At 43.8% G+C, this 17,192-nt stretch overlaps 1 protein-coding gene across 1 annotated transcript in view; it reads right to left on the minus strand.

Annotated features, from left to right (window-relative positions):
- Positions 1-17,192, minus strand: part of SIGIRR (single Ig and TIR domain containing) — a 76,369-nt gene that overhangs the window by 33,320 nt on the left and 25,857 nt on the right. Inside the window, exons 4-6 of the mRNA XM_068260097.1 lie at positions 12,863-12,993; positions 9,037-9,177; positions 570-713 (exon numbers count right to left, since the gene is read on the minus strand). Coding sequence (XP_068116198.1) covers positions 570-713; positions 9,037-9,177; positions 12,863-12,993 — 416 coding nt within the window. The remainder of the gene's footprint in view (positions 1-569; positions 714-9,036; positions 9,178-12,862; positions 12,994-17,192) is intronic.

Raw genomic sequence — 17,192 nt, forward strand, 5'->3', positions numbered from 1 at the left:
ATTGATATGGCGCACCAAAACCTGCCAAGGACAACCACAGTGTCAGAGGTGCAAGAAGGGGATGGGAAGCAGTGTGTTAATGATCACTACTATAGAAGTGATTATTACAAGCACATGACCAATAAAGAACTAATACCGTGGTTGCAGACACTTCCATTACCAGGATAGGACATCCACTAAAACGCTTACATTTATTCCACAGGCTTTAGAAAATGCATTAACAGGCATCACCACCACATATGGAGGTGAATAAAAACAGTGTAGGGGTCCATATCAGTTTCTCTCTCTTGCATGTAGTGCTTTGTCAGGACCAGCTTTCATAGTGCATGTGCGCTACCTCCTTTGCCTTTTACTGTACACATTGCTGATTGGACTATTTGGTAGTAAGCACTCCCCCTAAACTGATTACTGGTTAACTTGTGTGCAATCTCCTTTGATTGGAATCACCACAATATTGTAGGGAAATCATTCTGATCCATAGCTTTCCAACCTGACTGCAAACCACCAGAGGAGTTTGCAGGAAACCTATCTTAAGCATAATGAGAAGTTTGTGAGTGAATGCTGGTTACCTGTGTTGGGCAGGAGACTCCTTTCATCCAGGTGGAGCTTGTAGCCATATCTGTTCTCCAAATGAGGTTTGAGGATGAAGTTTGTGAACTTTGTGTCAATGTTTGAGGGACAAAAAGAAACATAAGCATCAAACAGACGTCCATCTGCAAAAAGACCAGAGTGCTGTTACATATACAAATCTCATGCAAAACGGCTGCAAGAGGAGCTTCATTCTGAATCACTCTATTTGCACAACATTTGTTAAGCAGTAGTTACACATTCCACTTACCCATTTCCACAAAAATGAAATAGAAACACCAAAAAGTCCTTTAGTGATCTTAATTAACCATAAATATTTACCTTTCGTTACTTCCATGACAATAGCCTCGGAAATGATCCAGATCCACATCTTCTTGATACCTGACAAATGACGGAGAACATTGCACATGTCCATCCCTGCCCAGATGACCATTGATCCCATTCCCAGCCCTGGACTTGCTACACTAAGTATAGCAAGCCCCAGAGCAATGACATTCTGAATTCTGCTGCAGAATGTCATTTTGCAGCCTTTTCAAAACATTTTTTTAAGTATTCAAAATCTATTTTCTTACAAAACTACAAGGTCTTTTTGAAATTATTTTTCCTCTTGTTCCTACTGTTCCCCTTAATGTAACCTGAAAATGTTCTGATGCTAGCATGTATGGCTGCTTTGCTATTAACCGCTAAAGACAGCGACCATTGTCTTTATAAACCGTAAAAAAAAGCTTTCGTGGAAAATATGTATTTTTGGGTGAATATTTTGCCATTGATCTGCCTCGTCTCGCCATCCACTGTCCAGGTTTTGGGACATTTGGTACACCTTTTTGTAGTGCTCAAAAGGTGCTTTGTTGATATCCAAATAGAAAACAGTTGACAATATCACGAGAAAAAAAAGAGAAACAGATCACAATGTATTCACATAACTGTCTCCAAAGGAAACAAATAAAACAGTATCAGGTTGCAATAAGGTAAGACACTGTAAACAGGGTGTGTTGGTTCACCAAGGATAAATACTTAAAAATAACATAAGGTATCACAGCAAGAAACATGGTTACATTGTAATGAAGGCAAAAGACTTCAAGGTAGCAAAAAGGAAGGACCAAAAGAGGAACGTTAAATACACCAAGGGACTCCATCCCCAGAGAAGAGCTCAGACATTTAAGATCTCAGTCATAGTAGCCCCTCTTCTGTGCTCTGTCCATGGTTTCCAGACCTCCTCAAAGTGGTGCATAGTATCTTGGATCCTTGAATTAATCCGTTCATAAATCTTTTTTTTTATCTATTCTTGCTAAAATGGCTGGGTAATGCAGATCTTCATGTTTCCATTGTGAATCAATATATAATTTGGTAGATGAAGCCATATGTAGAATTAGTTTACGCATGTTTCATATGGTCGGGCTTATGATATAACAGTAAAATGTTGGGATCCTTGTCTGGACTAAGCATAAGTTTAGATATCAGCGCAGATATTTTAGTCCAGATTCTGGAAACCTTTGGGCATTCCCACCATATATGGTACATGGAACCAGAGGACAACCCCTAAAACAGACCTCGGGATATGAAGGGTAGATTCTTGCAAGTTTCTGGGGCACTTTGGTAAACCCTTATTTTTTAAAGAAATTGTGGCTGCAGGTTTTAGAAGTTCGCCTGCAATTATGTCAATGGGGCTTAATGAACAATCGTTTCGCAAATTTTCACAGTAAAGCTAAGTTAGCATTGGAGAGGTCTTAGCGCCAGAGCCGTCACTAGGGTTGGTGTCACCCGGTGTGGAAACCCATGGTGTCACCCCTTAAACCTCCAACCTTTTAGAAGATCGCCTGCAATTATGTCAATGGGGCTTAATGAACAATCATTTCGCAAATGTTCACAGTAAAAATCATGATAGCATTTTAACCACTAGCAAACCACGTCACGCTGATGGGTGTGGCCGTGGCGGCAGCCCCAGGACCGCCTAAAGCTGATCAGCGTAAGGTCCTTGGGGTGTGGTTTGCAGGAGATCGCACACGCTAATGCGCGCATCCCTGCTTGGATGGCTGAGCTCCGGTCCGCCTTCAGTCTCCCAGCGGCAATCGCCTAATTACCCTGTACAGCGCTGCGATCTAATGCAGCTGTGGGAACAGCTGTGTGACACGGCTGTCCCCTCCAGAGGCTAAGGGGTGATTGGCTGTCATAGGCTTTAACACAGTGATTGGCTGGCGGGAGCGGGCATTAAAAATAAATAAATAAGGAAATTTATTATAAAAATAATAACATAAATATGTGTAAAAAAAAATAATAAACAGTGGGGGAGCGATCAGATCCCACCAACAGAAAGCTCTGTTGGTGGGGAGAAAAGGGGGGGGGTGACTAATGTGCTGAGTTGTACGGCCCTGCAGCGAGGCCTTAAAGCTGCAGTGGCCTATTTAATGTAAAAAGACCTGGTCTTTATGGGGGTTTAACACTGCGGTCCTCAAGTGGTTACGATTGACTTATTTGACATCAAAGAGCTCTCACACAGCCTCAGATACAGTGACTAGATTTTTCTGGGCCCAACCTGAGGGGAAGAATAGTGCGCCACGGCAAAAAATGGGCATAACCATGACATGACGCAGGATGAGCTAACTAATGTAGCAGCGTAACCTTTATCCGCTTGTGTATTACTGCATTTTCAGAAACATTACAATTAGTGCTGCATAAATGTACATTTGTGTTGCTGCAGTCTCCTACCACATTAGCTGCTTATTGCAGAAATGCATACTGTATCTTAAAACACATTGTTATAGATTACAGTACTTTCAATGTCATGACCTCCACCCTTTCTTGTCAGAATGGACACCTACATATATTGTCCAGAGACTCTTTTCCATCAGGAAGTTGCTCCAGAATCACTCCACTGGCCAGACTTTTTGGGGGGTGGGGCAGGACTGGCTCATGTGGACTCAGCTCCTGGTCCCTCAGCCATTTCCTTTGCAGAGCTCCCGGCTGCTGAAGATGTAGCTTCACATCAATGGGGCTTACATGTCTATGTGCCCTCTCCCCCTATTCCTGTCACTGTCCTCACAACACCACAGAGGACACTCAGACTGCAGCGTGAACTGATCAGCGCTGCTGCTACCAATGGAGTGGAGCAGCTGATTCAGGACGAATCAGCTGCTCTACAATCAGACACTTTTTCGGCGTGAGGCGTTCTGCTAGACGGCTAAATACATAAGTACCTTATTAATTTTAGGAGTATAATTCCACTTTAATAACATAAAATTACAAAAAAGTTTGGGGGTAGCACTAATCTATATTCATGTTCACTTATGTCGTATGACCTTTGATTATGTTATCAATAAAAACTACTTTTTGACACGAAAACAGTCTTGAGACACCTATAATGTTCACAAATAGCTGCTCAAGATTTCTAAAACACAGTTCATAGTAATATAATGCTACTGTATATGGGTACACAGTCTTTGTTTTGTATAAGCGAAACATATTCATAATCCATAGCTTCAAGGTGGAAGACACATACTGTATGTCCATGTGCAAATACCTGTATATTTTGCACTAAGCAAGGTAGGAAGCTTGCTGGGTAACTGAGTAACTATCGGCCATCTGTTATTTGCTCACATATTGGGGCTACACAGGAAACGCGCTCCATCAGTAAACACACTCCATGTGGACTGTGTAACAGCTCTGGTCTCCATCAATATTCCCTTTACTGTGATCTAAATGAATCGCTCAGACCCCAGCGTGGAGACGTGTCCTTATGTCCTTCAGCAGCAGTGCCACTTCAGCAGCAGTGTCACAGCTGACAATACACTGCAAGCGTCTCACCTTCCAGTAAAACAGTGGCATGTATTTCCATTATTACTAGAAATTAGTTATGTATAAAAAGGTAATGCAAAAAGTTGCAGCTTTTGCACCATAAAAAAAAAAGAAATACTTTTTGCAGCAGTCTATAGATCATCTGCTCCTCTTTAGCAACCTCCAGCTGTCTGGCTCACAAACTCCTTACCAGCAATCTGTGCAACAGTAGCTCTCCAGCAGGATCAGACCAGAGGGATCCATCTGAAAATGGCACCTGTGAATAATGGCGCACGGTGTTGCCGCTAATCCGTTTGCCGCTTATCGCTATTTAACATTAAAGCCTTATTGTTATTTAGCGTTAAAGCCTTATCGTTATTTAGCGTTAACACACAGAACCCTCTCTGTACCTATCCCTAACCCCTAAACCCCCCCCCCGGTGGTGCCTAACCCTAAGACCCCCCTGGGGTGCCTAATCCTAAACACCCCCCTGGTGGTGCCTAATCCTAACCACCCCCCTGGTGGTGCCTAACCCTAAGACCCCCCTGGTGGTGCCTAAACCTAAGACCCCCCTGGTGGTGCCTAACCCTAAGACCCCCCTGGTGGTGCCTAACCCTAAGACCCCCCTGATGGTGCCTAACCCTAAATCTCCCCTGGTGGTGCCTAACCATAACCTTGACAGTGTTACATTAAGTCCATTCCCCGTTTTGCAGTTAAATAACGTCCGCAGTTTGGCTTATGTAGGGCGCTATTGATAAATAACGTTACTGTGGGCAATAACGTCTGCTGTTTGGTAAATGAACGGCACTATTCATAAATAACGTTAGTGTGTGCCACTATTGATAAATAACGTTAGTGTGTGCCGTTTTTCTTCTTTTTTCCCTGTGCGCTATTATTATGCAGTACTAACTATAAATAGCGATAAGCGTATCTTTTTAATGCGGCGACATTTTTATGCATAGGCGCTGTGCGCCATTATTCACTGATCCGAGACCAGAGGGACCAGCCTTCCCTTCCGTGTACATCAAAAAAAGGTGCATGGAAATTTGGTGCCCATTATTAATAAGTGCTATGTAGGCGTGGTCCATGAGATGCAGTCACTGCAGCATTTGATTGGTCTATTTTCAAGCTGCATATATTTGTATCAAACTGGAATTATTGCATTATTTTGCATGTCATTGACCATCCCTGGTACTAACAGAGGATGCAACAAAAACGCCATAAGAAACAGCTGTATGAAGCAGTAGAGAGTAGAACGGTGCCTGGTTCTCTGCTAAGTTGCTCCGCTGCTCGCTGCCCTGCATGGCTCGGGAGGAGAGACGGAGAGGTACGCCCCCATGGCACCCAGGTAATCCAGTTACTTGAGTGCTGGGTGTCTGATTGCTAAATAACAGGGGTTTTACTGTGTTTTTTTAATGCATATTGTATATCATAAGATTGCAATGTAAACCATTTTGGACATTGTGTGTATACATTATTTTTTTTTTTTTCACCTGACTGGCTGGGTTTGCAATACTGACTTCCTGTGCTTACGTTAGACACTGCTAGGTTGAGATGAGCAGCATTCTGTGTTCTGTTTGAACTCCTCCTCCTATCCCATCATTCTCCACATAAAAGAGTCAGGAAGTGACTGTGAGGGGGGCACCAGCCAGTCTTCACTTGGGAACACAAAAAGCTCACCTCGCCCCCCTTCTCCCTTGGCTACACAGTAGGGAGCAGAGGAAAAAGGTGGGTGTAGTCAGATGTTACCTTCCACTCTGCTGGCTGCTTTATACTTATGCAAAGTAGAGATGTCGCAAACACAATATTTATGCACACACATTATGCACAGCTCTGGGTGTCAGTGGGCTGTTGAGTGTCACACACAGAGAAATGCAAGAGTACTATCAGAATACAGTGAAATAATAGTGCACTGGAGTGGTTCTGTGCGTGCAACTTAAAGTGAACCTCTGGACTAAAAATCTACTCAGCAGAACTGAAAAGGCTTGGTGTTTCTTTAACAGTTTCACAGCATCAGAACTTTGTTTTTCTTACCAAAGCATAATTTTTAGCTGCATTTTTATCTAAGCTCCACCCATCAAAGAAAAAAAGCCAGGGCTTTTTTTCCCTGATGTTGTGTAGAGCATGATGGGATTTCCTATGTTGTTATTCACATTGCCTAGCAACTGGGAGAGGTGCTCAGGACACAGGACAGTTGGAACTGTGTCTCATGCTCCCTGTCACCTCCTTTCAACCAAAAAGATGGCTGCCATCATGAAATCAAACATGTGCCTGTTCTTTTAAAACAGGGTGGGTAAGAGATTATATTACCTATCTATTTTAATTAACATAACTAATGTAACTTAATGACAGTATGTTTGTTTAGGCTGGAGTTCCTCTTTAAAGGGAAGGTTCAGGGAGGGGATTAAAAAAATAAAAATAAATTTCCACTTACCTGGGGCTTCCTCCAGCCCGTGGCAGGCAGGAGGTGCACTCGCCGCCGCTCCGCAGGCTCCCGGTGGTCTCCGGTGCCCGACCCGACCTGGCCAGGCCGGCTGCCAGGTCGGGCTCTTCTGCGCTCCATTTCCTGGCACTTCTGCGTCCCACACCGGCGCGCTGACGTCATCGGACGTCCGCCGGGCTGTACTGCGCTACTGCGCCTGCGCAGTACAGCCCGGCGGACGTCCGATGACGTCAGCGCGCCGGCGTGGGACGCAGAAGTGCCAGGAAATGGAGCGCAGAAGAGCCCGACCTGGCTGCCGGCCTGGCCAGGTCGGGTCGGGCACCGGAGACCACCGGGACCCTGCGGAGCGGCGGCGAGGGCACCTCCTGCCTGCCACGGGCTGGAGGAAGCCCCAGGTAAGTGGAAATTTATTTTTATTTTTTTAATCCCCTCCCTGAACCTTCCCTTTAATGAGGCAACAACAATAACAGTAGTGTGTACACAGCTCTGGTTGTCAGTGAGCTGTGGAGTGTCACACACAAAAACACACAGGAGACCGGTGTGCTAGCCATCAAAAGGGCTGTTTGAGGTGCTTCCACAGCAAGTGAGGAGCAAGAACACAGGCCTAGCTAATGCTTTCCCTACCTATCTGCAGAAAGTCTGACCCTGCTCTCACTAACAGTCAGCAGCCAAGAGAGAATTAATCCAATATGGCCACCACAATTGCTTTTTGATAGGGGAATGGGGGGTCCAGGAGGGGGTGCTAGCTGATTGGCTGCCACATGTCTGCTGACTGTGAGGTAAGGGGTCAAAATTTGGCTCCATGATGATGTATAGGGGGTGAGTCGAACACGCCATATGTTCGCAGTTTGCGGAGAACGCGAACAGCAGAAATTTGACAAATACTTTCTGCCGGTGAACCGTTCAGGCCATCTCTAATGTACAGATCTCTGTGTCATGTGACTGGCATTCTTAGAAAAAGCCTCCTAGAATGGTTTCAAAAGATATGAAGATAATGTGAGTAACGATAAAATCCTTATTCACCAATGAAAAATCCAGGAGGTTGACCTAGAGCTATTAAAAGAAAAATGCACTGACTGTCTATTCTTTAGGGTTGAGCAGTGTGTGACCACTGGCTTTACATTAAAAAAAACAACGTTAACTTTCTATTGTTAAAGTAAACCAGTGCAGTTTATGTGTCTGTAGTTGGCGGTTAAAAAGACATTCATTATAATTTCTGAAACGCCACGTCAAATGCCACATAGAAAATCGAAACATATTGAAAACATACGAATTCCCTAGGTTAGGTAATACAATAGTTGGAAGTCAAAGCTCATAAAAAGGTACAGATGGTCATTTAAACAAGATGACTAATAAATGCCATAAAAGTACATCCTCAGCTGTGAAGCTAAAACTGAACGCACATGGAAATCTACAAATAACTGCAAATTACAGGAAATAATTACCTCAGTCTGAAATGTCTTCTATGTACTGTTAATCATGGTTAGGTAACTATAGTAACATGGTCATCCTTGTTATGGAAGTCATTATGCCTTATGGTTGCTCTGTGTGGTGGCATAAGCTCCATGTATATTACAGTATCTTTGCAGAACCTTGTAGCACACTCATGATGTTTTCACGATGTTCCCTTATTCTCAGTCGCTAATACAATCAAGAGAGGTTTCCAAAACTAGGGATGGTCATAAATGCTGATTTCCGATTCCGCAGAAATTCTGATTTTCGCCATTGCGGATTACCGAGTTGGTGAATTTCTGATTTTTATTTCGGATTTTCGAGCAGCAGTTTTTTTGGGTCATTTTTTGCATTCTCTGATTGGCCAAATACTTCTGAGTTGACTCTGCATTCTCTGACTGGTCCAATGTATCCGAGTTCTGTGATTACCGGAATCAATACTTGTTGGTTTGATGTCTGCTTTTCTGCTCCTTGACTAACACCGGACCACATTTAACTTACAGGACAAAGAAAGTGCAGCAGATTCCATCCCAGTTCCCATTCTAAAAAACTGTTTCTTGAAAGGTTCACAGCTTGTAATGGCAGCACTCCAAGAAGAAGCCTGTGACTCTATAATTTATTAGGCACTGAAATGTACAAATATTTACTTATTTCCATTAATTCATCCACCCTCTGTCAGCTAGATTTTTTCTATGGGCTAAACTAAGCTAAATCCTTGTAATAACATCATTCTTCACAATTCTGCAATTGTAGTGGTATTTTAGTATACATGAAATGCTCACCATTGAGTTCCGGTTCTCCATACTTGTCTCTGTACCATAAACGCATGTTTAGCCGGCACTTTATGTACAGAAGGGTACCCACTATAAGTACGGTAAGCACTGACAGTGCAAAGAGGACAGCCGCTATGTGTCCTGCTTTATCTGTGGAGAGAAGAAAATAAACACATTGTGAAGTCCTTTCATTGGTGGAGGTGTGCAGATTGTAAGCTCGCAAGGGCAGGGACCTCCTTGTTTCCTGTTTCTGTGCAATTTATCACATGAACACTTTATTATTGGTGAAGTTATTCAAACTACATCAATTGTATGTATTTGTACTTGTGTCACTGGCTGTCCTGTATAGCATGTTAAACTGTTCATGTATCTGTGCTCCCCATTTTTGTATGTTTTACATGTTGTACAGCATAATAATTATATAATAATAATAATGTGCATCAGCTCTTTGTACACTACATCTTGCACAGCAAAGCAGTAACTTCATGCACAGTGCCTTTTACATTAAGAAAAGCTTTGAAAAAAAAGGAAAAAAAGAAAAGCTTTGATTATAAACCATATGTCACAAATATTTATTTATAATATGGTTCTCTGCTCCCGTTATTTTTATGCATTGATGCAGAACTGATACATATAGAACTGACATTTTGTGCAGAGCTTTACAAAGTACAGCGGTCCCATCGTGTGGAGTCGGTATGGATGGCTTCTATATTCTGTCTTTATAGATTGTTTCGGGGGTATCCATTATATTGACCTGTACCTGATGCTTATGCATATTGTGTACCTCTGAGGAAGCGGCTGTTTGGCCGTGAAACACGTGTCAGGCAATCTTTCTGTTGAATTGGATCTCTGAATTGTGTCTACACCCTGTAACCGCAACTGACAAGACTTATAAGTGAAGAATAAAGAGTGAAAATGTTCCTTTAAATCCCTGTTTTGTTGTGTTTAGACTATTGCATATTTTGCACTATTTAGGGATGGAACCAACTGTTTGCATTTTCTTCTGGCTATTTTACTGATCAGCAGCTGCCATGTGGCAAAACAGCAGTAACAGCTGCTGATTAGTAACTGCTACTGTGCCAGCAGCAGTACCAGCCACGGATTAGCAGTTGCCACTGTGCCAGCAGCAGTACCAGCTGCTGATTAGCAGCAGTACCAGCCACTGATTAGCAGCTGCCACTGTGCCAGCAGCAGTACCAGCCACGAATTAGCAGTTGCCACTGTGCCAGCAGCAGTAACAGCCACTGATTAGCAGCTGCCACTGTGCCAGTTGCAGTACCAGCCACCGATTAGCAGCTGCCACTTTGCCAGCAGCAGTACCAGCCGCTGATTAGCAGCTGCCACTGTGCCAGCAGCAGTACCAGCCACTGATTAGCAGCTGCCACTGAGCTAGTAGCAGTAACAGCCACTGATCAGCAGATGCCACTATGCTAATTGCACACGGTTTTTGGAATATTTCCTATAGAAATATTTTGGCAAAACACAGGCTTATTGTACCTATTGGCAATCAGCAAGATATGGGGTTTAACTGCACTAGTTCAGCCCCCTAGCACTCTCAAGAACGGCGATATGGCCCTTGGCCTATAAAGTTTCGTCCACCCCTGACCTAGAGGGGACACGGGCTCTTCTTTTAAACATTTTGTGCTCCTGAGGCCACCCAAGTGGTGAGACATTTCATCTCTCAAATAATATTGAGAACATGCTCCAAATGTCCTAGTTGTATAAGTGCAAAAACCATGGTCATGTCATGTGACCTATTCAAGCCAGTGGGGTGTTGGCAGCCAAAAGACAGACATTGGTGCTCATCACAGCACCTATGTTCCTTTCTGAAATGCACTCTAATGGGTGGTGAAGGAAGGCTGGCTGTACCACAGAGATCTACAGCTGCATTATTTACTGGTCCCTATGGCCTGGTGCACACCAGAGGAGTTTTTCTGAGCGTTTTGAGTTTTTAAATCTGCTGTTAAAGGTTTCCTATGTGTCTGTGCACACTGGAGCAATGAGGTTTTGTAAAAAACCCCATAGCATTACATTGGGAAGAGCTTTTGAAAGGTTTCAAAAGCTCTTCCCAATGAAATGCTATGGGGTTTTTTACAAAACCTCATTGCTCCAGTGTGCACAGACACATAGGATAACATTAGCAGCAGATTTAAAAACTCAAAACGCTCAGAAAAACTCCTCTGGTGTGCACCAGGCCTATGTGTTACATTACTTATACAAGCTATGTAGTTACCCATTGACAGCCCTTCCTAACATGATATATAAACCCTTTTGTTTAGCAAGGCTTGGTGTACAGAGGCGCCAGAGTAGAATAAAAATTTTAAAAACCGTCTAAAAGAGGGGGATGTTCAGGTGGACTTACCTCCCTCAAAAATATAAAAAATCAATTGAATCACAATATATCAATACAAAATATTTTTTTATTTTATTTTTATATTTTTATTACTCTGCTTATATAGGGAGTATATAGGGAGCAACCACACCCTATATAAGCAGAGCCCCCTCGCACATCTACACAGAGGCGCTCACGTCTGCATTTAGACCCATTGAGGTAAGTCACTCTTTCTGAGGTGTTGAATTGAATTTATTATAACAATTTAGACTGCTAGCAATTCTTCTACTTACTAAACTGACTATCCTTTAATCTTGAAGCTGATGAACTTTAGCATATCAATTGACAACTATGGATATGTATTAACTTTTGTGTACACTTTGGATTCTTTTGGATATTTTATGATCAATTAGATGCAGTTTTTAGACATAGAGCGAGTTTTACTACATTGCGAACAAAAATGTTACAATTTTATCATTTCTCCTCATGTTTTTATACTGCGCCTTAATTTTAAGTTATTTCTATGGGTCATTATGTTTGTATATATTTCTGTTTGTTTTATAGTTATGCTCCTTTTTGCCTGATGAAGCGGGACCACGTCTGCGAAACGCGTTGCACTAAGTGGAGTTAGATAACATTTTTGTATTGATATATTGTGACTCAATTGAGTTTTATATTTTTGAGGGAGGTAAGTCCACCTGAACATCCCCCTCTTTTAGACGGTTTTTAAACGTTTTTATTCTACTCTGGCGCCTCTGTATACCAAGACTTGCTGAAATCTTGATTCCACCCTCGGTGGAGGGGTGCTACCCTGTTTCCTATCTACAGAGAGCGACATCTTAAAAACCTGAGTGGGGTCAGGTTCTAATACTCCCCACCTACACTTGAAGTGGTTGCCTATGGGTAACCCATGTTTGTGAATTTATCTAAATATTTTGATTTAAACCACAACCAACTTAACGATATTACACCATATTGGGCTCTCAATTTCTCTTTGTTCTTACAAGCATGATGTATAAACCCAAACACATACATTTAGATGCACACACAGTAGCCTGGAAGGTATAAAAGTCAAACATTTAGAGAGAGGCTTCCTCTGTTCCTCTTTTCAAGCGCTGGGACCCACGAAGGTCCACAGAGCTCACCTGCACTGTGCAGGCATAGACAACTCGCACCTGTGCAGCAGCACAGAACCACCCCTCGAGCTCGGCAAAAAAAGCCGAGCCAGTCTGGCCCCGTGCTAGTGAGCAGGCACAAGATGTCTGCACAATGCAGGCGAGCTCCCTCGGCAAAGCCTTGTTGACGGGCTTGCAAGGATCTCAGTGCTGGAATGGCAAAGGGTGGGGGGAGCCTCAGGAGGATCGAGAGGCTTCCCTCTCCTGAGGTGAGTGCCCAATTTTGGACTTTTTTCTCCTACTTCAGGTGTACTTTAAATTGTAATGGTTTTTCACTACTGCGGCAGATAATACAGTGTGAATTATAACTTATCTCAAAAGTGAATACCTGTTTTATGAAGAGTAAATGAAGCAGAGACAGTCTGCAAGTGGCACGTGAAGTTCCCATAATCCTCTCCAGTGGCAAGAGTAACATTTAGGATGCTGGTAAGGAACCTTGTAGAGCTGTTGAGGCCATTCCTGCACATAAAAGTTATCAATAAGTCAACCAGAGACTGAAAGAGGCATCATATCACGATTACTGGCCCAGAAATTGTAGGAGAGATAAACCAGGAGGAGGCCATCAACATAATTTATCATCAACACACAATGCTGTTCTATCTTTCTTACCGTGATGATAATAAAAACCTTCAACTGGGAATATAAACAGACATCTGCATTGACTGGTCATATATAACTACAGTCACAAGAAAAAGAAAGTACACCCTTTTTGAATTTTAAGGTTTTACGTATCTTATTTTGCATAATTAAAAACAAAAATGATCTGGTCCTTAGCAGGTTGTAAAAATGATTTAAATCTAATCTCAGGTGTAAACAACATACAGCAGTTTCCACCATAGCTCACAACTGTCCCTCTTTTGGAGGGACAGTCCCTCTTTGGGAGCCCTGTCCATCTTTCTTCCTTATTTGTCCCTCCTTCAGGACTTTGTCCCTCTTTCTCTGTAAATATATATATATATATATATATATTTCTCTACTAAAAATATGTTTGACTCTAAACTTTATTCCCATCCTCTAAATTGATATATTACTCATTTTAAAATGTAAATATGAAGAAAAATGAACCAGGATAGAAAGGACCAGTGTGGTTTGAAGTATAAAACAACCTATTTTTCTTATGAAATCTTTATGGTATGCATGACTAGGGGTGTGACGGGACGTGATCAGGGGTGTGGGAGGGGCGTGGCTTAAGTGTCCCTCCCAAAAAGTTGGGAGGTATGGTTTCCACTGTTTCTGTAATGCTAGGTACACACCATACAATTTTGTGTTAGATAGATGGTTCGATAGATAATTTCCATCATTTCCAATATTGTTTTCAATCGTTTTTCTGGTCTTTTTTTATAGAACTGAATGGAAGTTGATAAGAAAAGATAAGAGAATCTAACGGGAAATCGAGCGGAAAAAGAATCAAAATCAATCGAAAGGAAAATCGACCTGAAAAAAAAACGCATTGTGTGTATCTAGCATTTTTCTTACATGCAGAACATTATGGCTTTTCTGGTTACAGATTTTTGTAGCATTTGAACGGAAGGATTGACTATACTAATGTGATAGCAGGGGTGGGGGATCTTTGAGTACACCAGCGTATATATGGGGATGGGTTAACTACACTAGGGTATTTACAAGGGAGGTGCATTGCTATCTTTGTAATGATGCCTGTGGTCAACTAGCTAGCTACCCCACTGACAGTGTGGTCACAGTTCTATCAGAGGTTAAGGTTGTACTCTCAGCCTTGTCAGTGATCACAATGCATTTATAGTCCTGTCAGCGGCATGGGCGTCCGCACATACGGCAAAACCGGGCATCTGCCCGAGCCTGGCCGCCCGCTGCCCCCCCCTGGCCGCGTGCCCGTGCAGCCAGAAGGAGGGGAGCAGCGCAGAGAAGAGAGAGAGCTATGGGCACAGTGGGGAAGGGCGGACGTCTCCCCCCCCCCCCTTCCCTCACCTTCATTCCCTCGCTGTCCCCTCCAGAATGAAGTGTGCAGCGGCTGGGCAGCGGGCTGGACTTACCTCGTCTCGCTCCAGCGCCGGAAGTTCTGGTGCCGCACTCTGGTCTGGATCAGACCAGAGTAGCGGCTAATCCATCCGGCGCGTGCGACGAGAGGAGGTAAGTTCCGCCCGCTGCCCAGCCGCTGCACACTTCATTCCGGACTCCGGAGGGGAGAGCGAGAGAGGGAGGGAGAGCCCCCTAAGGTGAGTGCCCATAGCTCTACCTCTTCTCTGCGCTGCTCCCCTCCTGCTGGGGCACACATGGCCACTTTTTCTGGGGACATATACCCCTGGCTACATATACTGGGACATATCCCCCTGGCTACATATACTGGGACATATACCCCTGCCTACATATACTGGGACATATACCCCTGCCTACATATACTGGGACATATACCCCCTGCCTACATATACTGGGACATATACCCCTGCCTACATATACTGGGACATATCCCCCTGGCAACATATACTGGGACATATACCCCCTTCCTACATATACTGGGACATATACCCCTGCCTACATATACTGGGACATATACCCCTGCCTACATATACTGGGACATATCCCCCTGGCTACATATACTGGGACATATACCCCCTGCCAACATATACTGGGACATATCCCCCTGGCTACATATACTGGGACATATCCCCCTGGCTACATATACTGGGACATATACCCCTGCCTACATATACTGGGACATATACCCCTGCCTACATATACTGGGACATATCCCCCTGGCTACATATACTGGGACATATCCCCCTGGCTACATATACTGGGACATATACCCCCTGCCTACATATACTGGGACATATACCCCCTGCCTACATATACTGGGACATATCCCCCTGGCTACATATACTGGGACATATCCCCCTGGCTACATATACTGGGACATATACCCCTGCCTACATATACTGGGACATATACCCCTGCCTACATATACTGGGACATATACTCCTGCCTACATATACTGGGCACATATACCCCTGCCTACATATACTGGGCACATATACCCCTGCCTACATATACTGGGCACATATACCCCTGACTACATATACTGGGCACATATACCCCTAACTACATATACTGGGCACATATACCCCTGGCTACCTGTTCTGGGGACATCTCTACCCCTTGCTACCAGTTCTGGGGACATCTATACCGCTGGCCACCTATTCTAGGGACACCTATAGACCTGGGGCTACCTATTTTTGGGGAACCACTGCTGTCAGATTGAGTGTATTTTGGGGAACTGCTGCCAGGTGAAAGGTGTCTACATATTAGGGGGGCATTCTGCCTATTTATGTGAAAAGCTGTCTATTTATGTGCCTCATGACTGCTGAATTTGTCTTGTTGCGGGCCTCATGGTTACTGACTTTGTCTTGTTGGGGGCCTCATGATTTGTTGGAGGCCTCAAGATTGCTAATTTTTTGTCTTGTTGGGGGCCTCATGATTGCTGAATTTGTCTTGTTGGGGGCCTCATGATTGCTGAATTTGTCTTGTTGGGGGCCTCATGATTGCTGAGTTGGTCATGTTGGGGGCCTCATGATTGCTGAATTTGTCTTGATGGGGGGGGGGGCTCGTGATTGCTGAATTTGTCTTGTTGGGGGTCACATGATTGCTAACTGCGAGACTATGGAAAAAGCTGAATCATCATCATATGAGACAATAGCGTTAAACCTACTTTTTCCGCTTTTTAAAACAGAAAATGAAACTGGGAGGTTCTAAAAAAAATGAATAATTTTTTCAGGAGTACGATGGATGAAATTGTTTATCTTCACAGTTTATTTTCAACTTAATTTTCCATAATGTTCATGTATGAGTTAAAACGTTTGTATTTAGTTTAAATTGCTGTTGGCACTTTGTGATAGTAAAGTGACTTTGCAGTTTGGACACTCGACCTCCAAAAGGTTCGCCACCACTGTCCTAATCTAATGTCCCACCATTGCTTAGTTCATGTAAACTTGTCGCCACCCACGACCACACCCACATTCTGGTTCATGACCACACCCATTTTTCGGCGCGGCGCGCATACGTAGCTCCATTTACACCAACCCAGATTTGCGGCGCCCCGCTTTTTACTCCCCACTTCCCCCCCCCCCTGGAAAATTTTCTGCGGACGCCCATGGTCAGCGGTCATATGATCACAATGCATTTCTAATTCTTTCAATTATAACATTGGGGTCCTAATCCTGTCAGTGGTCGCAGTAGAGTCAGAGTCAGGGGCGTAACTAGAAATCATGGGGCCCCTCTGCAAAACTTTGGATGGGGCCCCCTCCTACCTCCTTTCCGTGCCCAGACTCCTCAAGCCTCACTACTGGACACAACACTTGGGGAGGGGTAGAAAGGCTGGAGGTAGAACAGGCTATATACAAGACCCTGCTGATCTATATCAGTGGTTGAGCAGATGCAGTCATTTAAACAACTGTGCAAAGAGCAGAAAGTTTTTTCTCTCCTTGCCCTTAGTTATCAGAGTCACAGGACGGGGCCCCCGTGGCTTCTGGGCCCCCCTGTGGCTGCATCCCTTGCAGTGTCTATTTTTACGCCCCTAGTCAGCTGGTCAGAGTCTAATCAGTTGTGCAAGTGCAGTCAGAGTGTGATCCCAGTCCTGTCATTGGTCAGAGGATCTCAAAGAAGTCCTGATTCTGTCAAAGAGCACA

The sequence above is a fragment of the Hyperolius riggenbachi genome, chromosome 11 (assembly GCF_040937935.1).
Source record: "Hyperolius riggenbachi isolate aHypRig1 chromosome 11, aHypRig1.pri, whole genome shotgun sequence".
NCBI classification, from domain to species: Eukaryota; Metazoa; Chordata; class Amphibia; order Anura; family Hyperoliidae; genus Hyperolius; species Hyperolius riggenbachi.